Source organism: Notamacropus eugenii, chromosome 4 (genome assembly GCF_028372415.1).
Source record: "Notamacropus eugenii isolate mMacEug1 chromosome 4, mMacEug1.pri_v2, whole genome shotgun sequence".
Classification (NCBI taxonomy): Eukaryota; Metazoa; Chordata; class Mammalia; order Diprotodontia; family Macropodidae; genus Notamacropus; species Notamacropus eugenii.
This window is the reverse complement of record NC_092875.1, coordinates 240,753,019-240,773,662: the sequence shown is the minus strand read 5'-3', so window position 1 is coordinate 240,773,662 and position 20,644 is coordinate 240,753,019. Positions and strand designations below refer to the sequence as shown.

Below are 20,644 nucleotides of genomic sequence, written 5' to 3'. Positions count from 1 at the left end.
TGCGATGGCTCTTCATTTTCTAGGAAAAGGGAGAAGTATACCGTGCTTAGTGACTAATTGATAACGAAGTACTACTATTAGCTGAGATGGGCACACAGTAGTTTAAAGCCGGCAAAAGCTTCACAAGGGTGAGCTCATTAGGAATGGGGTGAACAAGTCGGACGCACATTCCAGAGGGCCAAGCGCTTTTTCTGCCCCAAGCAGCTCAGCACTGGGAGGCCTAAAAGGGACGGGGGAGAGGGAGAGGGAAAGAAGGGGCCTCTGCGCCTGCGCAAGAGCACCTATGAGGTAATAGGACAAGACTTAGAAGAGGATCACGTGCAGCTCTAGCGCAAATATTCTCTTCCATTTCCCTACAAGGACATACTCTGCGAGGCCCAGCCTTGGTCGAGCTTTGGAATGTGAGGCAAGGCCAATGCCTGAGGCCAGACTCGACCATCTTCCCACACGACGAGGGGAGAACAAGGACTGAATGAGGACGGCTAGCCCCGAGGAACCAAAGAATTTCGCTTAAAAGTGATGTCACCAAGCACCGCCGTCCGTTGTTCTGCACAGTGTGCCATGCTTATTCCTTTTCCTCAGTCCACTAGCTCTCCTTATAACTCGATGCAGTCTATCCAACCCCTTCGCTTTCTCATTAGGAGGGCCCCACTATTCGGCTGAAAATGGAGCCCGGCTGGGAGTTCCTTCCGGTGTGTGAGTGGGAGCCGGAAGTGCCGGGTTCGGCGGCTGATTCCTGGGCGGGCGGCCGGAGCTGGGTGTATTGGAGCGCAGGGTAGCCGCCGCCTCTTTCTTCCTCTCCGGCCGTGTTTGGGGGGCGTCGGCCTTGGTCGCCACCGTTGTTCTCGGTTCTCAGCAGCCGCAGGTGAGTGATGCTCGTAGCCCCGGAAGCACCTCTGTCCCGCCAGAGCGTCTTCTTAGAGCGAGGACTCCTCGAGGGTCTGCTGGGTTACCCCTCCCCCCACCTCTGGCCCCGAGGGGTCCCCGCCCGGCCCTTGGCTCCGGGAAGACCGCAGGAAGCTAGGTCCGGCTCGTCCCATTCCAGACTTGGCGCTGAGGGGGCCGGGCCGGGGCGGGGGCTCATCCCTGAGGGAGTGGATGGTGTGAGGGGGTCCCGAGAAGGCCGAGCCCCTTCCTCCGGCGCTGAGCCCGTGGGACCCCTCGCGGTGGCCGGCCTGAGCTCCCTTCTCGGCTGCAGACTGTGCCTGAGCTCGGGGCTTCTCTACGCGTCGGGAACTTTTAGAAGTTTTAGATAACTGCATTGCACTTGGAATTTTGCGTACTGTGGCTTGCGGCTTTTGCACGCAGCCTGAGGAGGGGGTCCTTGGGCCAGGGCGGCAGAGGGCGAGGGGGTTCTCGGAACAAAAAGGTTTAAGAGCCCTGAGTAACTGTTCCACACCCAGAAGTCTTGCTTTCAGTTCCAGAGCCCCTGCTTTTAGAGTGGTAATCGAGGGCGTTCTGCACTTGGTGACTCAGGACGACTGCTGGAGCTCGGAAAGAGCAGTTTAGAAACTTTACGGTTGCGCCAACGTGTGTTGTAGGCTAACTTGCTTGCTTTTTAAAATTAGGCTGGGAGTTAGTTAGGTTTTTTTTTTTAAAAAAAACTTTGTAGGAACCGAAAGAAAAGTACGACTTGGTTTCTTTTTCCCATCTCTTAAATGCGTAAGGAACAGGGTAAAAGGGTTAAGTGAAAGGAGATTTTTCTTAAAGTTACTAGTCTCTATGAGATTTGTTTTAAAAAAAACTTGGCCGGGGGCCCATTTATTAACAAACTCAGTTTTTAAAGGAGTTGTTGAAGTAATGCTTTTTGCTTTAAGAACAGTCCCAGTTCTGCAAACTAAACTGCTTTTAGATAGACTTAACCACTGATGGGGTGTGGCAGTCAAACTAATCTTGCTTTCAAAACAGGAAGTTAGAATAGCATTGTTGGAAACCAAGCCGGTATTTAACTTTTGAAAAATGGAACTTAAGAAATACTAGTACAGAGTAGTTGAAAACTAGTCTGCAATAAAGTAAGAACATATATATATGTAGACTAGTTTGAAACGTCGCTGATGGTCTGAAAATAAACTGTTTCAAATTTGCTACTGAAAAAATGTTTCTCATTTTCTAGCATATACATTTTTTAAAAGGTATATAACTTTTCTAGATTTTGTGTACAATCGTAATATTTATCATGGTGTGGCAAAAGAAAACACCAGTGGGGTGTTTTTTTTAAGGCTACAACTTTGGGTTTAGGAAAATGCACTTTGAAATTTGGCAAAATAATGCTAGACGTAGACAATAATAATTTTAAGTAGGCAATTTACATATTGCAGTTTGTAATCACTTCATAGTTCTTTGTGGTTACTTAGGCAAACTGAGGGAAAAGGTGGCTTGATATTACCTTAGGGATGAAATTCCCTGTGATTACTTGAGCTGTTCAGGTAGATGCCCTGTAGCTTGTTAGACTCTGGGTTGTCTAACATCCTAAATAGTGCCTTCTAAATAGTGTCACAAAACCTTTAGGATTTGATGTTTAGAGATCACTGAGTCCAGATCCCTCATTTTATAGATGAAGGATCAGAAAGGTCTGTTGACTTGACGAGGAGTTTCACATGGGTAGAAAGTAGTAAGAGCTTTGATTCAGACACAAGACCTCCTTCAGTGCCAGTGTCCTTATTACACAATGCCAACCTTTCTTAAAACAGTTTTTAATCTTAGTGACTCCATTATCTCATGCCAGATTTGAAAACTCAAATCAGTTGCCTCTTCTCAGGCTCTTGCACTCGTTTTAAGTCAGTCTGTGCTCTGTGGGTTTGTGGAGACTGATATATTTCCACTAACATACACCCACCCCTCCCCCCCTTTGAGGGCAGCATGAAATTCCCTGGGTAAAGGGGGAAACTTATTCCCTTAATCTCAATCCCTTAATCTAGTTATGCCTAATCTAGAATGTTTCCATAAAAACTTTTAAAATATTCAAAATTAACCTGTATGAATTGTACAAAAAGATTCTGAATATCAGCTTTGAGTAGGGGAGCAATGTGTTCAAAATTTGGAGACCCTAGGTGGCACAGTGGATGGAGCACTGGGCCTGGAGTCAAGAATACCTGAGTTCTAATCCTAGTTTAAGTCACTCGATAATTGTGTGACCCTAGCCAAGTCACTTAGCCTTTTTGCCTCACTTTCGTCACCTGTGAAATGGGCATAATAATAGCTGCTTACCTCCCAGGGTTGTTATGAGAACCAAATGAGATAATAATTGTAAAGGACTTGCTTAGCACTGTGCCTGGCCCGTAGTAAGCACTATTTAAATGTTAGCTTTTGTTATTCAACTTTCTGATTATTTTTAATTAGCCTTTCATTTATTTGTGACTTTTTTTTTAAAGCCCAGGTATGGCTAATACTCAAGCAACCTTTTGTATGATATCTGTGGCTTATTGAACTTCCCCAATCTCATTCCACCAGAAAAGGAATGTTTGCTGATTATGTGAGGCTGTTAAAGCTACGTAAGGAAGCTAGGTGGCACAGTGGACAAAGCATTGGGCCTGGAGTCAGGAAGACTTGAGTTCAAACCCATTCTCAGGCAATGGCTGTGTGGCCCTGGGCAAGTCACTTCACCTGTTTGACTCAGGTTCCTCATCTGTAAAATGGGATATTATGAATATCAGATAATATTTATCACATTGTCTAGCATGTAGTGCTATATAAAAGCTAGCTGTTATTAATAACTCAGTCTAGCCAAACTTATACTTGAAAATTTTAATTAGCTTACCTTGCACAGAGTTATGCCTATGAAAAAATTGCAGAAAGATCCCAGAGAGTATAGGCTGGATTGAAATTCAGAAGGATGGGGGTGAGGCATTTGATCTGAGCTTTTCAATTTGACATAAGAGGTATTTATGAGCCATTTACTTTGTTGGAGGTAAATATGGCGCTCTGATTGGCATGGGGAGACTAGACATGGCAAGGGACAACAAATTAAAGGCAGTGAAGGATAACTGTCTTTGTCAGCTGTCTTCTTTTTTTCCTTCATACATAAACATCACTCAAGTACCTTCGGAGAAAAATGTTTGTTCATTGTTTAATATGATTGCAAATTTTTTTCTTACATTTTTGCTTGGAGCTTCAAAAAGTTAAACTGAAGTTAAATGTTTAGAATTTCATTATCAAGGGTACTTATTTGTATGTGGGCATGAAAAATACATTCCAGTTGACATACAGATAGCTTTTTCTGAATTTTTAAAATTTTGGCTTAGCCATGCAACTGTCTTAATATGACAAGGAGAAAATTTGTTCTCTTCATGACACCAGTAGAAGTCCTCAACTGACCTTTCAGTCTACACAAGAAAGAAGTTTCTAACTATACTTGTATAACAGTAAGAATTCTGCTTTGTGAAATTGTTAATTATTAGATATATTCAAACATTGGCTAAAAGGCTTTCAGAGCAAAAAAAGAGACTTTAGCAATTTAATCCCTTTAGTTTATAGAAGAGATGGCATTCAAAGATGTTAAGTGACTTAATGAAAGTCTTAAGTAAATAGCTGGTTTGTAGTAGAGCTGGAACCAGGACCAAGAACTTTTCAGTATACTACAATAGATACAAGGTACTCTCTTCCAACTCTGAAATATTTTGTATCTCAATTAAGAAGCAATTGAAGCCCTTCTACCATTAAAGGTTTCCTGGTTCAAGATGACTTCTCTGTCCACTAAACTAAATATCATTCATTTGACAATAAAGCATGTACTCCCCTGTGATATCTCTTGTGTTTTTGTGACCTTTAAATTTTTCACATAATTGGCATGATTATAAAGTAATGCAAAAATAACATTCTTTTATAATTACATTCAAATTTACACCTTTGTTTCAGTAGCTGTTGGGTAAATTTCTTGGTTCTAAGACCACGTCTTATAGTTGTTAATTTAATATAGTTTGTGAATGAGGATTCAACGGGAGGTCAAAAAAAGCCTTTTCATGTGAAACTTACTCAGTTTTGATAGTTTTTTAAACCACTTAAGTTTCTTTATCTATTACTTGTTCTTGGAGTAGCAGACTAAAATAGAGGAATAAAGTGAAAGTTTAATTACTATTCCATCAACAGGTAGCAAGTTGTATTCCACCAAATTTGTCCATATCTAGACTTACATACAAAAGATTGCTCAATTTTGAGAAGTCTTTTGGTTTTAGTTTTTCATAGTTATTTTAAAATGATTTTTAGTTTTAAAACAGGCCGCTAGGTGGCACAGTGGATAGAGTCCCTGGGCAGGTCATTCGGTCTGTTTCCTCATCTGTAAAATGGGTAATAATAGCACTTACCTTCCAGGATTATTATGGGGATTAGATGAAATAATAATTGTAACATGTTTATCACAGTGTTTGGTAACATAGTAATGCTTAGTAGTAGCAGCTGTTATATTGCTACTTTGCGTTTTTACAAAATCCACATTTCCCAATAAAACTCCCCCTCAAACATTAGACAACAATCTCATTTAACAAGAAAGAAAAGCGGGGGAGGGGCGGAATTTAACAGTTCAGAAAAACTAAACCAAATATAGAAAAAGTCTGACATTACATGTGATACATTCCCTTACTTTTAAGCTCCACTTCAGTATTTCATCATTATGTGGAGATAACCCTCATGCAAGAAGAGCAGAAATGTATGTCTAGAAATTAGTTAAAAAATTTAATGTTAAATCCTTAGTTAAAAAATTTAATGTCTCCAAAAATTGATGTACATTTTAAAAAGTTTTTTTAATTAAGCTGAGTTAAGTTTTATGGTTTTGCTTTGTTTGATGAATAAAACTACTGTCCTTTGTGATTGAATATTTTATAAACATTTCTCTTAGAAAATACAAATACCTTGGGTACATACCCTATTGAAATGTGCTGCTTACCTCAGTGAGCTGGTATTTGATTGTATTATCCCTTGTCAGAGCAGCAGCATAACTAAATTCAGGAAATTTTTAAAAAATTTGGTCTAGAACCAGGGTGGATGAACCTTCAGCCTCGAGGCCACATGTGACCCTCTAGGTCCTCAAGTGCAACCCTATGACTGATTGCAAATTTCACAGAACAAATCCCCTTAATAAAAGGATTTGTTCTTTAAACTCGGTCAAAAGATCAACAGTTCAGCACCTCTGGTCTAGAAAGAATACTGTGCATACTCCAAAAAGCATGCTGGCTATGGATTAAATAAACAGACACATCTTGGGATATTTGAAATTGAAGATACCCCATAAGGCAATAAGCAAAATTAAGGTAGATAATACTGGTCTAGTACAGAGGGGTGTAAAAAGAGTAAAAACTGGCTGAAAATACATCTTCAGTTATAGATAAATTCTTTTAAAACAGATTAGGAACAGCTAGAGATCTGGGGATGAGTAATGAATAAATTTAGCACTTAGCTTTTCAGCCTGTCATACCATAATTTATCACAACATTGACCCTTGTTATGTATGGTGTTTTGTTTTATGGCATTTTTGTGTTAAGACTCTGAAATGAGAATCTAAGAAAACAGCGAGGGTCATACTTTTATAAATGCAGTAATATAATTGTAATAGGTAATGTAAGTAACCAAAAAGAGGAATAATTGATCTGAGTCAATCATAGGAGACATCTGTTCAAAGCTAATATAATAAATAAAAATTTTTCACTGCTATGTTAAACACTTCATTTATAGAATGAAATTTGTGGCACAGAGATCTAGGTGATAGTTCATTCTTTGGAGTCCAGGGATTTATTTTTAGTACAGAGGATAGTGTTTTTCAGTGTCATAGATGAATGTTGTATATGGAACGTAAGTTTTAAAATTGTTATACTGGTCAGTGGATGAAATCAGTAGTGGCTATTTGTAGATGTGGCTAGAAGAATATAACTCATTACAGAGTACCATTCTTTTTAGCTGGAGCTTTTGCAGATTACTAGCCGGATCTCAGCTCAGCCATGGTATAGTAAAATACTTTATGGTGAAATGGTTATGGGGCTTGTAATAACTATGTAAGCCAATTTTAGATCTTTGAGAGGCAGAATATTTTCAAGGAATTATTGCTTTTGTTGCTAAAGGACAAACATTTGTTTATATTTTTTTATTCCTGGACACTTAAATTTTAGTTCTTATATTTTACAATATATTTCAGTTAAGAATGGTAATTATTTTCATATCTATATTGACAATTGTATAAAATTTCTTTTACCATGTGTGCATGTTTTGTTTTTCAAAAATCAAGTACTTAGCTATTATTATGAGTCATTTTTTGTAATAGAAGTGGAAATCGGTCAGCAATTCAGGCTTGAGGGTATTTGGCAGTAGGAAATACTAGATGAAAAACCTATTCCCACAGTTCTATTTCACAGCTACTCTATGCCGTTACCTTTCTATCTGCTCTATAAAGCAGCAGCTAGATGAGAGGAAGAGAAGAGATGGGAACATCTTATGATAAGGAACGTAACTACTACTACTCTGTGTCCAATGGAAGCTTAACTTTCAAAGTAAGACTAGCACTGATTTCCTGGTAGTTAAGTAACAGATTTCTTTATATCCATTATACACAGTGTATTTATTGAGTTTATCACTCTGGTGGCTTGTTAAATGTTTGGTGGTGTTTTGTTTTTTCTTTTAATTCAGGAAATTAGAATGTCATTGCTGTTAAAAGTCCACAGTAGTGCTGTGTACATCATGTATGTCTCATCAGTTTAGTGCCAGTTTTGCCTTTGTCAGTTTGGTGGTTGTGAATTACAGAGAACAGACCTTTTGGAACCTACCTAGAGGCCCAATTAAAAAAAACAAATTTTTTTCAATTCTTTTAACATTTTTACTTAAAGTTTTGAGTCCCAAATTCTATCCCTCCCTTTCTTCCTCCTTTCCTGAGATGACAAGCAATCAGATATAAGTGATAGATATGTAATTATATAAAACATTTCCATATTAGTCATTAAAAAAATCTTTCTTAAATATTAAGGGTGACTGGTCTTGAAAATGTGACTGGTTTCTCCCCCAGCACAAATGCAGAACTAATAAGAAGTATATAGGTTGAAGAAAAGGGCCTTAGTGATAGTGACTTCAAGTAAAGCTGTCTTGCTAATCAAGGCATGACTATAATGGTATAGTCTTCATATCCTTTATTTTTTGATGTTCTTTATTTGTCATATGTTGCAACCTCTTCACATTCACCACCAGGTATTTCTTCATTGCCCTTTCCATGATGCGTAGAACTGTGGTGTTAAAAAAGGTCATAGGAACATAAATTTAGAACTGGGAGGGAGCAGAGGCTATCTCTTCCCATTCTCCCCTTCTGAGTTATTAAAGGGGCTTTGCAATAACCTTAAGGTATACCAGCCTGTCAACCTTCCTATTTAGTTCTGTAGCCAACAATGTATTATATGATAACATATAATAAATTTTAAAAAATGGACAGGCTATGTGGTGAAGGATTACAGGTGGGATACTCATATACTCCTCTGATATTAGGAAGGCCTTTCTCCCTTTCCTTTTCTGACCCTCCCCTCTCTCAATTTATGGGAGAACATGGACAAGAGTCATACAGAATGAATAGTTAAGTGTGGATGGGTTGCAATCTTCGTCACTGGAGAAAATATCCAAATCAGTGAAATCACAGATCCATTTGAGTCTAGAGACAAACTTACTGGTAAAATGACTCAACTTTTAAATTCTTTTAATTTGGGTTGTGTTTCTTATATTTTGAATTTTTTCTTTTAAATTTATCTTTCCTCACTAGGACTTACCAGTCAACATGTCGAGCAAAAGGGCAAAGACAAAAACCACCAAGAAGCGCCCTCAGCGTGCAACTTCAAATGTATTTGCTATGTTTGATCAATCACAGATTCAGGAATTCAAAGAAGCCTTCAATATGATTGATCAGAACAGAGATGGTTTCATTGACAAGGAAGATTTACATGATATGCTTGCTTCCTTAGGTAACCATGGATTTTTTTTGCCATTTTATATGCATATATTATAGTTTTAAAATACTAAAACCATTTCAGTATGGTAATAGCCACTTAGGGTCAAACCAGGGTTTGGAAGCTTGGAACGATTAAAAGCAACTTTTGGAACTGTTCTCTAGAACCTCATGATTGAGGTAAGATTATTTAGCAAAATTTTGAGATGAACCTAGCCACTAACTTATTACCTTATTTGAGATACACATTTCATATTCTAAAATTGCATTTGTTGACTTTTTAAAATCATCAAGCACCTACTTAGTTCAGGTGTTCAAGAAATGCTACATACTAAATGCTAGGAGTGCAAAGATAAAAAAATGACAGTCTTACTGTTAAGGAATTTACATACTAGTAGGAGGGTAAGTGTTAACAGCAAAGACACTGGCATACACAGGTGGGCCTGCTGCACAGGTTCTTAGATCTGCTTTTCTGAAAGGGAAAGCAACTTTTAAGGGATCAGCAATCTTTAATTACATACCAACAGAGAAAATACAAGCAGAGAAATAAAGACCAACGGACAGGGCTTCCAGCTGTCTGACCATAAGCAATACATGTATCACAGATCAACAGACAGATCCAACTGTCTGACCATTACATACATATAAGTTACCAGACAGAGAAGCACCATCATCTGGGCTTTCAAAGTGGGGATAGGGGGGGAAGGTGCTCCTTAATGGCTACCCAGAGTCTCATCTGGCCAAACAAATAATTCCAGTGAGTAAGCCCCAAGGTAAAACCTCACCTCTGAGAATTTATACATTTTTTCAGAGCTGGAGAGTACCACCCTCTGACCCAGTGCCTCAAAAGAAATTAACAAAAAGTACTGAGGTCTATTAATGGGCTGGAAGATCTTTAACTCTTCCCCCCACCCACCATTAATCTTACATAAACATTACAGTAAGACACACATAAACAATGAATTAGAATATGATAAATGCAGAGGTTCAACTTGAGGATGGTAGATGAGGCAGCTAGCTAGGAAGACTAGGTAAACCCTAGATAAAAGATCTGAGGTAAATAAAGTGCTGAAATTCATCCCATGTCTAGACTTATAATCAGATGTTCAGTACACTCAGACTACCAACTATTACGCATTTTTAGCATTTTGAAACCAAAGATCTCATGAAATAACCAGTATTGTTTTTTAAAAGTAGAACTTACGCTTTATTTGAAAGGGCTTCATGAATGTGAGTTAATTCTTTTTAAATGTGGACATTCTTATAGGAAAGAATCCAACTGATGAGTACCTAGATGCCATGATGAATGAAGCTCCAGGTCCTATAAATTTTACTATGTTCCTCACAATGTTTGGGGAGAAATTAAATGGAACAGATCCAGAAGATGTCATCAGAAATGCTTTTGCTTGCTTTGATGAAGAAGCTACAGGTGAGAGATTCCTTTTAAGATAGCTGTACAGAAGTCTACATTGTAATCCTTTTATAGAAACCTTTTTAGTAGATACTTCTTGAATGACTATTTCCCAGTAATTATGGCAAGACAATATAAAGTGCTCTAAATTCTGACACATGCTCTGTTTCTAGAGTAAATCTAGCTCACTTATTTTTAAAATTATAAAGCAGTCATTGGTATCCCTGTGTTTAAGAAGCAACAGAAGAGGAACACACCATATTGTATGGCTCAGTGGCATTCAGAGGATAAAAAGTATGCTTGTTAACTATTGGCCACCAGACAAAGAGTGTGTACTTAGGAGAGCAATTTAAACTGTTGGTGGCTTTTATTATTAATAACAAAGTATTGTCATATGAACTATCATTTTTATTTTGATTATATGAAAACCCTTTACTTTTTATTCTCTTGAATTCTTTATGTGGTATTATAGGGAACTCAATTTTCAGTGGAAAATTTTTTAACCTGTTTTCTTTTACTACATAACATATTTCTTGGTCTCTTTACCCATACTCAGCCCATGTGACTTCTGGCTTTTAGGGTCACTTAAGTAAAATAATCTGCCCCCAGATTTTATCATCTCAAGCCATTTTAGAAAATTATTTTTTGGATTATCCTTACTATTCATTGACTTTAGTGTTAATTTTCACCTCCCCCTATTTATCCAAAGAATGAGAAGTTTAGAGTATGCCTACAGAAATAGGTTGGTAAAGTTGGATTATTCAGAGGACAAGGAGAGCATTGGAAACAGAAATGACATTAGGCAGCTCTAAATCTTCTAAGTACTACAAATCTAACACAAGTTGACCATTTTTGATATGTGGTAAAGGTGTCTTAAATTTCTAGAAATAGAATTCCAGAAGTATATATCTGTGTTTAGTAAGATATGCTTGTTTGACCCATCATAGAAATTTTGCTTTGTTAAAATATTCTCAGAATAGCCCTTTTTCCCCCCTGATATATTTGTCTTCTATTTCGTAGGTACCATTCAGGAAGATTACTTGAGAGAATTGCTGACAACAATGGGAGACAGGTTCACAGATGAAGAAGTAGATGAGCTGTATAGAGAAGCGCCTATTGACAAAAAGGGAAATTTCAATTATATAGAGTTCACACGCATTCTTAAACATGGAGCAAAAGACAAAGATGACTAAAAGGAAATGTCAAATTCATGCCAACAGTTCTTATTTTCACTTTGTTTATTTCTGAGACTTTCTGATACTGTTTGCATGTACTCAGCTTTACATCTTTTGCCTCTCATGTATTTGTTCCAAGCCATTTGGGGTACACTTGCACCTCTGTAATCAGACTGGAAAAAAGAGGTATCACTTTTAAAAATAGAATTGGAGAAATGATCATTGATTTGTGAAAGCCTAAAGGAAAAAAATCTCAAATTTCTGGTTTAGCTGGATTTTTTACACTTTTTGTAATAAATACTTTGAAAATAAAGGTTGTGAACAAAGTATTTCCACTAAATACAGGTATTAGTTGTATTTAAGTAATTTCTGAAAATAAAAAATCTAGCATTTTAAAATGTCAGTGGCCAAACACCAAGTCATAGCTTATGGATGAATCAGCAATTTCTTCCTTAGGAAGAGGTGTTAACTCCTCCATTCTTTATTCTTATGCCAGATTAAAAATATTTCTGAGATGAAGTACTTGTTCAAAACCTTTAGCTCAACAAAAACTAATCAGTGGATGGGCAGCATGGGCATTTATTTAGTAGTATTCATGCTTCCAGAGAATATAAGAAGTAAACTGTAGAAAAAATGGGAGTTACCTACTAGTTTTCCTACCATCTCCAGCTTTCTCTCTATCTCTCCTTTCTCTGTTCCCAGCACCTCTTAGCATAGTGGACACTGAATTACTACGTTGAACCAAAGGTTAAATAGTGTCCATAGTGCCATAATTTCATTTGTATAAGCAGGTTTCCTTTGCTCTCTTCTAATTTTGATTTATATTTGCATTATTAATCTGTAATGCTTGGGTAGCTTTAGCCCTAACTAAGCTATACCTTCCATTATCTATTTTGAACATTTGAACACTGCTTAAGTTCATAAAGCAAGATTATTCCGTGTTTAATTCCAAATTTATAAGAATTTTTGTTAGAATAGTTGCCTAAATTTATAAAATTATTTCATTAATGACAGGTAATTCTAAGTGCCTTAAAAATTGGAATTTTGTCATTTTAAAAAAATTGTTTATGGCTGTTAGATTTCTTAATTTTCATATATCTCTTTATTGAAGTATCTATGTCTTTTGAATGGAAAGCCTTTAAAGGTGTTAACATTTTATCTAATACTGCACAAGACGTTGCACTGAATTATATAATGAATCCTAGGCCTTATATGGTCCCTTCATCTCTACTGCACTGAGCAAAATACATATCCCTTAGGAAGAAGTTACATAAAAGTTATTTTTAGCTCTAGCATACAATATTGCAAGGTATAGATAGCATAGTTCTGTGTAAGTGTTGCTTAAAATAAACCATAGTTTGTTTTTAGGGGTATTGCTTCATAATTAGATTTGGCATGTTATATATACCACAGGTTGTTCTATTTAAGCACAAATATTTGTATTTTGATAAAATGAGGATTCTTTAAAGCCAATGAGTTTGAAGCAAACAAGTGACTGTGTCTTCTCCTAAGTTTTGCTTTAAACTTATGAAATCATGAAATAAATTTATCTACTAGAAGAAATGGGCCTGGGTGTTGTGGTGCACTCCTGTAATCCTGCTCTTGAAGGAGGCAAAGAGAGGTGGATCCTTTGAGATCAGAAGTTCTGAGCTACAGTAGGGTAGAAGTAGATCAGACAGTCCTGGTATGTTCATTGCCAATGTAGTGAGCCTTCTGGGAGCACATCAGGGTGCCTAAGGAAGAGTGAACCAGCACAGGTCATAAAACACAGCTGGTTAACACTTCTATGCCAGTCATTAATGCCCATGAGCGGCTGCTACACTTATAGCCCGTTAAAATCAAACTAGGGAGTTCCAGTCTTCCCTCCCAAAACAACAAAAAAATTACCATTCCCTCCTCATTGTATCAAGATCATGTGTGAACTGGCTAATTTTTTCTATCTCTGTTCTTTGATGGAAGCAAGGTCCTTTACTTGGCCTCAGTATCCTTTTGTTTTGCACTTAATTTGAATAGTGTACAAGTGGAGTCCTTTTTAGTAACCAAATATATCAAGCAGAAGTTGGATAAAAACCATGGAATTCTGGTTCATATTTGGACAAGTTCATAATTTCTTTAGATTACAGATGCATATTTTTTGAGCTTTATCATCATCCCTTGGTGATCACTTGGGGTTGTACAAAGCAGGAAGCTTAAGGACTGGCAAGAGGGACTAATTTGCAAGCTTCTGCTGTCAGTATCTGTATTTGCACTGTTCTGCTTAGAAGTCTGGTGCTTAGTAAACATTCCTTGAATTCTCTGCCCTTAAAAACCAGAGCCAGTAAAATGTGTTTAAGTGGAGAATGTTAAGAATAGTATCAGATGAAAAAAATAGTCCTCCCTTACAAAACTGGTGGCTTCTGCTTTGGTAAATCTCCTGAAGACCATTAGCAGTATTAGTTTGTATAAGAAGGGATGGGAAGGTTGGGAGGTATACCAGCTTTATCTACAACAATTGTCTATAGTGAAAGCTCCTTTGCCTCCCTCAGTCATCTCCATTTCAGAAAGCACTCTCCATTAAAGAACTAAATCTTTGCTTTAGCAACAGTAATCACTGATGACACAGTAGCTCCAAATTTAGCAACCACAATCACTACAGAGAAATCAATTTGACTGACAACCAACAGCTTCCATGGTAAATTCCAAACCCTCTTTAGTAACAATCCCCAGTGGAAAATAAGCATCAGCTTAAAAAAAAATTCCATTGCAGTAGATAAGCTTTCTTAGTCTAATGAAGCACCCAACTTAATGAAGCTTTAGGGTATTAGTCTCATGTACCTGGCTACAAATACAACAGCTTACATTCTGTATAGGAATCAACTTTTGCCTAATAAGTATCCTGATGAGTTCTTGACACCAGAAAGTGAGTGCAATTAAAGAAATGAAAGCCTGCTAAGTGGTTCTGTGGATAGAGCACTGGACCTGAAGTAAGAAAGTTGATGGGTCATTTTAGTCATTTCTGACTAACCCCATTTGGGTTTTTCCTGGCAAAGATACTGTGGAGTGGTTTGCCATTTCCTTCTCCAGTTAATTTTACAGATGAGGAACCGAGACAAAAAAGGGCTAAGTGACTTGCCCAGGGGTCACACAGGTTAGAACCGGCTGAGACTCCAGGCTGATGTTCTATTATGCCACCTAGCTGACCCAAGGATTCGGGTCAGGAAGACCTGAATTCAAATAAATTGGAGAAGGAAATGACAAACGATTTCATTATCCTACCTAAGAAAAGGTTTGAGGACCTAAAAGGGAGTAAAATCCAATGAGTTCTCTACACAGAAAAGGAAAAAAACCATCTGAAAAATATGAAAAGACAAACAGGATATGGGTGGGAAGAGGGAAGAAAAGGAAGACAAAATGAAAAATGGAGTCAGCTGTGGTAGGGCTTTTGTCATCTTGGAAAGGAATCTGGGAAGAGTGTCAAATGAGCAATCATGTTAAATATGTTGTGCAAGATGAGAAGGGGAAAGGCTTTAAGACAAATCATAGGACTCATTTTTGACATGTATTCCTCACATATCTTCATTAACCCTCACTCATTTATGGACTCATGAACTCATCCTAGTTCACTTCCTTAAATGGTCACTAGATATGAACAGGCCATTCTCGGGTAGAAACACAAGCTATCAATAACCACATGAAAAAAAAAAACCATGTTCCAAATCACTAAAAATATTGTTGAGTTGAGTCAGACTCTTCATGAACCTGTGGACTATATTGTTCATGGGGTTGTCTTGGCAAGGATACTGGAGTGACTTACTATTTACTTCTCCAGTGATTTAAGGCTAACAGAGGTCAAGCGATTAGCCCAGTTACACAGCTAGTGATTTCAACTGAGGCCATATTTGAACTCAGGTCTTACTGGCTTGAGGCTCAGTCCTCTTATCTACGGAGCCACCTAGCTGCCTCCTCACTAAAAATAAGAGAACTGCAACGTCAGAGTGGCTAAATAAACTGGAATAGATTCGTGTTAGTGGAATATTATGCTATGAGAAACAATGAAAGGGATGGATTCAGAGAAACACAGGAATTGTACGAACTGATGCAGAATGAAAATGAGCAGATATCTAGCTTTGCTAGTAGACTGCCATAACATCATTGTAAAGAAAAACAATTTTGCAAGATAAAAGAACTCAGTGGCCAATTTTAACTCCAGAGGAACAACAATGAAGCATTCTACAGATTGAGAAACGCTTCTGGGTGTGTGGAATTGTTTTGATTCGTGAAGTTATTTGACAAAAGGGAGTTTTTGTTTTTTTAATTGTAAGAGGGATCTGGAGGTGGAGAGACAGACAAATGATAATGATGAAACATTTTTAAAAACAGAACAAAAGGAGGTTCATAAGGAGACAAATAGGCAGGACAGTTTTGAAACTAGTTTGTTAAATTCATTATATTTTTTTAAAAAGTCAGTTGTTTTGGTAGAGATTCAGTTTAATATGTAATCAATCCCCTTTGTTCTATTCTTTGTAGGCAGAAAAAAGCTCATGTTAATTGATGTTTAAATACAGAATAACAATTATTTTTAAATCATTTAAAATTAAAATTTAAAAAAATTTTTCATTTTTTCATTTACTATCAATGGTGATAATGAAAGCAGTGCTCTCCTCTTCTAGCCAAGTTCTCTTTCTGTGTCTCAACTTCCAAGCTAATATCTAGGCTCTCCTTTGATTTTCAGATGCTTGGGACTCCTGACTAATGTATATTCCAAGGCATTTATCTTCCTACCCCATTTACTGTAAGCTCTAGGAGTTTAACATAGCAGAGATGAACATCTGGCACAGACATACTTACAAGTTCAACCACTGAGGGTTTTTTCTCAGACTCAATAAAGACTACTGGCAAGCCTCACGTGCTTTCAGTTAATGTTTTATTTTTCCCTACTTAAAAAGTAACCAGGATTCTTCTGTGTTCCCTCCAATCAACCTCTTTCCCTTCCTCCCATTACCTGTAGGTTCTCTACTATGACAAGATGGTTTTCTGGCTGCCTTCTGCTTTCTGATTTTGCCACTTCCAAATGCAAAAGAGCTGTGGATTTTCTGACCTGGAGTACTGTAGTAGGAAAGAATCCAGCTTTCTGCATTGCCTCTTAAGGAATTATATTTTTGAAGCCCAGTCTGGGGAGAAGCAAGTTAATGTCTCAGTTCTGCAACTGAATCTGTCCCTGAACCAAGTGGTGCTATACCAAGCCACATAATGTCCATGACTACTACTGGTAACACATAGAGTCAACTGGAGTAAATACTAAGCTACCCCCTTTAAGGCAGAGTCCCAATGATGCTGAGAGCAGGTTTCTCCCCAAGAGGGAATTTAGTATCCCAGTTATTGTTGCGTATCGAGTCCTATGGATTCTGTCCAGGTTTCTGCTGAAATCAGTTTGGAAAATGACTGTTAGTGACAGTTCCAGGGTTGGAGCCACAAATGGGTGTGATTGTGAGTCATGGGAACACAAACTGACAACTCAAGTTCATATATTGTGGCAGTTCTTGAGTTCACATTACCTGAAAAGGTCTCACACACACACACACACACACACACACACACACACACACACACACACACACATCAGTATTGGAACAATGTGAATCATTTCAAGGGACCAATCAACATCAAACTGAGAAGGCAGATTCTCAGGTTCCTTATTCTTGCCCTCTCTGCAGGATATGACATAGTTGACCATTCCCCTCTGGAGAGACCACTCTCTCTCCTCCATGGATTTTCATGACTGCTGTTTCCTGTTTCTCCTACCCATCTGATTACTTTTCAGTCTCATATATTGGACTATGAGCCATGTCCCAACCCTTCTGCGTGGGTGTATTCCAACTCTTTGTCCTGGGCTCTCACCTCTTCTCTACATTCTTTCAGTTAGTTCATCAGCTGCTATGCATCTCCATACAGATGACTCAAAATTTCATAACCAGCCCTCACCTCTTTCCTGCACTTCCATCCTAAATCAGAATCACCAACCACTTGCTGGGGTCCCATAGGCATCTCCAATTCATATCAAAACAGTACTTGTTATTTTTCATCCCAAGCTTACCCCTTTTCTGAACTTCTCTGCATTTAAGGCACTAGTAGCCTTCCAATCACACAGGTTTGGAAACTCCTCAGCTCTTTATTCTCTCTCAACTACATTATCAAATCATCAGCCAAGTCTATCACCACATCTCTCCCATTCATCCCTTTCCACCATCACCCTAGGTCAGGCCCTCATCACCTCTTTGCCTAGACTACTCTATTCAAGAATCCGTAATGGCTCCCAGTAATTTCTAGGATAAAACATCAACTTCTTTGTTTGACATTTAAAGCCTTTCATCACCTGACTACAATGGATCTTTCCAGGATGATTTTATATTACTCCCACTTACATTCTCCACTCCAACCAAACTGGCAGCCATTCCCATTTCTGTGCCCTTGCACAGGCTGACCCTTTCCATGATCCCATTAGAATGTAAGTTCATTTTCCATAGGGATTGTTTCAGTCTATGATCTTGTTTCCTCAGCTCTCATCCAAGTGCCTGGCACACAGTAAGCGCATAGGAAATGTTTGTTGGCCAAAGGCATATGTACACTGGTAACTTGACTGGAATGTTCCCCCTCACTTCTGCTTCTTGGAGTCCCTAGTTCCATTCACAGCCTAGCTGAGGTCGTTTCCTGATGTCCCTGGTTGTCAGAGTCCCAGAAATCACTTTATGTTTACTTCTCCCTGCATATATATAGCACAGTGGAAAGAGAGCTAAACTTGGAGTACTTTAAGGCCATTTGAAATTCCTGCTCTGTCACTTACCAATTACTCAACAAGAATTTAAGGGCCTACTATGTTCCAGGCACTGTGCCAGATACTAGGGATACAAGTACAAAAAATGAAACAATTCTGATACAAAATTTGTTGTTGTTGCTGAGATGTTTTTCAATCCTGTCCAATTCTTCATGACTCCATTTGGAGTTTTCTTGACAAAGATACTGGAGTGGTTTGACATCTCCTTCTCCAGCTCATTTTGCAGATGAGGCAAACAGGGTTAAAAGACTTGCCCAGGGTTACACTACTAGTAGGGTCTGAGGCTAGATTTGAACTCAGGAAGATGAGTCTTCCTGACTCCTGGGCTGGCACTCTATATACTGCTTGAAACATATCCTAATGCAGGAGATGAGTACATATAAAAGGATTTCGGCACCATACAAAGTTAATAAACAGATACTGCACAAAGTGGTTGAAATACAAGGTAATTTGGAAGGGAAGGAACTAGCAGTTGAGAGTGAGGGAGGGAAAGAAGGTGTATATCAGGAAACGCTTCATGCAGAACATGGTGCCTGAACTGCACCAAAACTGAACTGAACTGAAAGGAAAAGGACTCTTGAGTTCTTAATAAAGAGAGAAGGAAAAGAAGGGAGTACATTAAAGGTATTGGGGCAGGGGGGTGGTCAGTACAAATGCAATGAGACAGAGTGTCAGGAAGAACACTATTATGACTCTGGACAAGTCACAACCTCTCTGGACTTTAGGTTCCTAGCTGTAAAATGAGGGGCTTGGATTAGATGATTTCTAAGGTTTCTTCAAGTTCTAGATCTATGATCTCATTTTGCCAGCTGACTGTGATTACAGAAGCAATTTTTCTTTGACTTCATCTAGCTAATTACCTAGCACAGTGCCTGGCAGGAAGTAGATCCTAACAAATGCTTGCTGAATTGAAATGAATTATATTTACTAAAGATAACTACTGTAAAAATTCACAAAGTTCGGTCACAGAGATAAGTGTACAGTGTTTGGACTCAGGCCTGCTCTGTGAGCTGTTCAAAAGTTGCTTCCAAGCTGAAGTTCCCTGGATCTGTTTCCTCACACACCCTCCCATGATAAATGATGCCACTAGGCACTCACTCCGTGTCCTCAGTGTATAATCTTCTGGATTGAACAAAAGGAGCTGGCAGGGCCACTGATTCATTAAAGCAGCCTCTGTGGGAGTTTTTCTTGTTTGTCCAGTTTTCCTTCTGGGTTACAGCCAGGATGATAAGAGATGGTCAGCATCACAAATAAGGGAATGAATTATTGTGCCAACTTCATATACGGTTTTGAAGTTGATCATGAACTATGTCAATGAGAGAGAATATTCAATTAAACATTCATTAAGTGCCTATTATATACAAGGCATTGTGCTAGGGATTTTTTGGACCTAGAACCATAATTCATTGCTATAGGGAACTCCCAGTGAGGAAACTCCTCTATCAATGCAGAATGATATCTAGTTGGCAACTGAGTCTTAGGGACTTGCCCTGAATCACATAAGCTAGCACGTGTAAGAGGCAGCATTCAAATCCAAATCTTTGTGACATCTAGGCCAATTTTCTACCCTCTACTCTTCATTGCTCCTCCCTGCTAGGACTATCCAGACAAATGGAAAAAAGGAGTCTACCTTCTACTGGGAAACTAAAACACATAAACTGTCTAACAAATACAGAGTAACTGGAAGAGGGAGAGAGCACAAATGAGTTGAGGGGCATCAAGGGCTTTCCAGACATGGCACCTTCAGAGAACCTTAAAGAAGATAAGGGGAAGGGTAATAAGTTGGGGACAGATTAATTTTTTTTAAAGACTGATGGCTAAACACGTTGTGGTACGTGATTGTGATGGAAAACTACTGTGCTGTAAGAAATGATGATGTGGTTGATTTTAGAAAAAACATGGAAAGACTTCTATGAAATAATGACGTGAAATGAAAAGAACCAAGAGAAACTTGGATACAGTAACAGTAATATTTGAAGAATAAGTTATTCTGAGTATAACTATTCAAATCACCCATAAAGTACCTATGAGGGAAGATGCTATCCACTTCCAGAGGAAAAAATGATAAATAGATATATTTGTTGTCAAATGGTGGCCTTTTCTAGTGTGGGGTGAGGAGGGAAGGAGGAAGAGTTTAGAACTCAAAATGTAACCAAAAAAATTAAATTAAAAAAAGAGATTTGACAGCAAAGCATGTCACCTAAGAGATGAGAGACCACAGGTGTGGAATGAGTTATACATCTTCAGAAATGACCACTGTATTGATATGCTTGCTTTATTATATTTATTTGTTGGGAGGGTTGGGGGAGGTCTATGGCAGTGAAAGGGATGCATCAAAAACATAA

At 38.2% G+C, this 20,644-nt stretch overlaps 1 protein-coding gene across 1 annotated transcript; it reads left to right on the top strand.

Moving 5' to 3' along the window:
• Positions 1-735: 735 nt before the first annotated feature.
• On the top strand, positions 736-11,828 carry LOC140501089 (myosin regulatory light polypeptide 9). The gene is made up of 4 exons (XM_072604311.1): positions 736-865; positions 8,720-8,918; positions 10,170-10,331; positions 11,334-11,828. The coding sequence occupies exons 2-4, from the start codon at positions 8,735-8,737 to the stop codon at positions 11,504-11,506; spliced, it is 519 nt and encodes a 172-aa protein (XP_072460412.1). The 5' UTR covers positions 736-865; positions 8,720-8,734; the 3' UTR covers positions 11,507-11,828.
• Positions 11,829-20,644: the final 8,816 nt, after the last annotated feature.